Source organism: Zerene cesonia, chromosome 8 (genome assembly GCF_012273895.1).
Source record: "Zerene cesonia ecotype Mississippi chromosome 8, Zerene_cesonia_1.1, whole genome shotgun sequence".
Lineage (NCBI taxonomy): Eukaryota > Metazoa > Arthropoda > Insecta > Lepidoptera > Pieridae > Zerene > Zerene cesonia.
In genome coordinates, this window is record NC_052109.1 from 1106325 (window position 1) to 1108914 (window position 2590).

Consider the following 2590-nt stretch of genomic DNA (forward strand, 5'->3'; position numbering starts at 1 on the left):
TCCAGCTTGTCCACGCGCATCGTGATCACGCCGAACGTCTGCGGGGGGAGGGGCTTTCGGTGTAGAGGTGCGTCGACATTCAGTTTCGAATCGCATACATTTTAAGAGACTATCGGTAGTTTCAGAGGCTTGTTTGTAATTTACGCATTTTAAGCAAACAGATTATCATGAATCGGTGACGATACAACAATTTCTCGGGTTTGTCTTATTATTCTGATTAAGATCGTCCGGATTAAATACATTCCTTTAAGCATGTTTATCAAGGTTTTTTTTTATATATTTTTTTATTCAAGGTTATCAGAAGATGATCATATTAAATGTTAACAGAAAGTAACACTTTCACACTGTACTAATATCAAATATTATGAAAAGAAACATTAAACATTTCATTTTTCATTCAAAAAAATAAACATCAAAAAACATGAAATAACAATGTTTTAGACACGCCTACTCCCATATTGCAACACTCGGGCGCGCGGGCTCACCTGCGACGCCTCCTGGTAGGCGATGCGGCGCGGCGTCTCGTGCAGCGGCACGGTGCGGATGTGCAGCTTCTGTATCTCGTCGATGGTGCCGATCGTCACCGTGCTGTCCGTCGCCAGCGCCAGGCTGCGCACACGCACACGCTCACTTGCACCACACTTGCGCAAGCACTAGCATCAGCGCTAATGATTGCGCGAGCGTTGGCGCTGTTTATGGCAGGAGCAAGCAAAGGAGCAAGTGGCAACAAGTAGGCCGCTGAAGGTTATGTAGTTAAATACCACCCATAAACACTTGTAACACTGGTAGTATAACAGGTGCTTTGCTATCCTTTAAGTGACATGTACGCTCGTTTCTTTAATATCCTAATTGCTTGCACTAGCATGAGTATTAGCGCTTGCGATGGCACATATTGCAGTGTCATCTTAATAACACTCAATCTTGTGACTATTTCGCGTATTTGAACGCTGTTTTTAGTGAGCTTCACATTTTCAATTATTATTCTAATGGAAGCAGGTTACAAAAGGCTAATAAATAAAATTAATTCCATAATTCATCGAGAATTATAAATAAATATATGAAATATAAATGATGTAACTCAATAACTCTATTTTATATATCTAGAAGAAATTTAAATTCTCTCAAAATCTACTGGACCGATTTCAAAAATTCGTTCATCCATTCGAATCGCTCCATCCCTACCGAGTGACATAAGCCATGTATGTACCACGAGCGACAGCGGGGCGGACAACTAGTGCAGGCGGGTTACCTATCCGGATAGGCCTGCGCGTTCAGCGAGCACATGTGCGTGACCTCCTTCAGGTTGACGTTGGAGAACACCAGCTTGTGGTTCGACGAGAAGATCACCGTCGGCCGGTCCGAGCACGCGAATATGTTCGTCGTTGAGAGGGACCTGCCATGTAATAATAAATTATATATATATACATATTTTTTTTATTGTTGGCAACAACAAAATATGGTTCATCTATACTAATAAAGAAGAATTATAAAGCTGAAGAGTTTGTTTGTTTGAACGCACTAATCTCAGGAACTACTGGTCCGTTTTGAAAAATTCATTCAGTTTACATGAAATGAAAAACTTTATAAATGAGAATTTTTGAAAGAATAGGAAAGAATTGATCACGAGGCGGGATTCGAATCCGCGTTTTTTGCCAAACCGTAGCAACGCCGCATTACATCGATACAATATTGTAGTCATTGAAATGTTTCGTATTGGTTGTCTGAAATAGAGTTTAAACCCACCTAAAACTCCTGAGCACGGTTGGCTGCGTGCCCAAAGTGACTCGTTTCTTATTAGACAGCGCTCCAGTCTCCTGGTCCACGGTGAAGTAGAACATGGAACCGTCCCCGAGGGCGCACAGCAGGTAGCACACGCCCTCCAGCACGCATATGAGCAGCGATCGCGGTATTATCTCTGGAAATGATCAAAGAATTGGTCAAGTGCGAGTCGGTCAAGCAAAAATAATTGCTCAAATTCATGACCTTGCCAATTGTGACATAAAGGAGAGCGGCGGACAGATAGATAGACAGACAGACAGATAACTAAGTTTTAATAATAGCGTCATGTTTTACCTTTTGCGTATGGAACCTTTAAAAAAAAGAATTCAACCTTCAAAGACCGTTAAGAAAAATTAATCAAAAACTTTATCTTCATTGTACTGAAACATTCTCAAAACCAACCTCCAGATAACTTCTCAGTGTGTAATGGCCTAAGGTCAGGCAGCTTCAGCACTCTGACTGAGATGTCGGTCCAAAGCCCCACGCCCAGCAGTGCTTCTTCATCGCCGGGACCGAGGTCTAGACACGCCACTTCTTCCTCCATGCACACCTCACTGAAGAGGTTAAATATTAAATAATCATTGTTTTTAAATACATGTTATACATATTAAACGTGGGGCCTACATTTCATTAGGTAGATTTATGCATTTCTTCAATAAATGGCAAAACTGCAACGTCAGCGATCATCTAAGTGCTGCCATATAACTATATTTTGAGTGAGGAAATCTTGTATAGATATCTTTCCAGGGGGTTATGTTGTTGTATCCGATTCTTACTGAGCCGCGGGAGCTGCTTATTAATCGTTAGCGTC

General features: G+C 41.5%; 1 protein-coding gene across 1 annotated transcript in view; it reads right to left on the reverse strand.

The window, feature by feature from the left end:
- LOC119828623 (DNA damage-binding protein 1) overlaps window positions 1-2590 on the reverse strand; it is a 13801-nt gene that overhangs the window by 5202 nt on the left and 6009 nt on the right. The window contains 5 exon segments of the mRNA XM_038350845.1: window positions 1-38; window positions 486-609; window positions 1250-1393; window positions 1744-1915; window positions 2182-2333. Of these exon segments, the coding sequence (XP_038206773.1) occupies window positions 1-38; window positions 486-609; window positions 1250-1393; window positions 1744-1915; window positions 2182-2333 (630 nt within the window).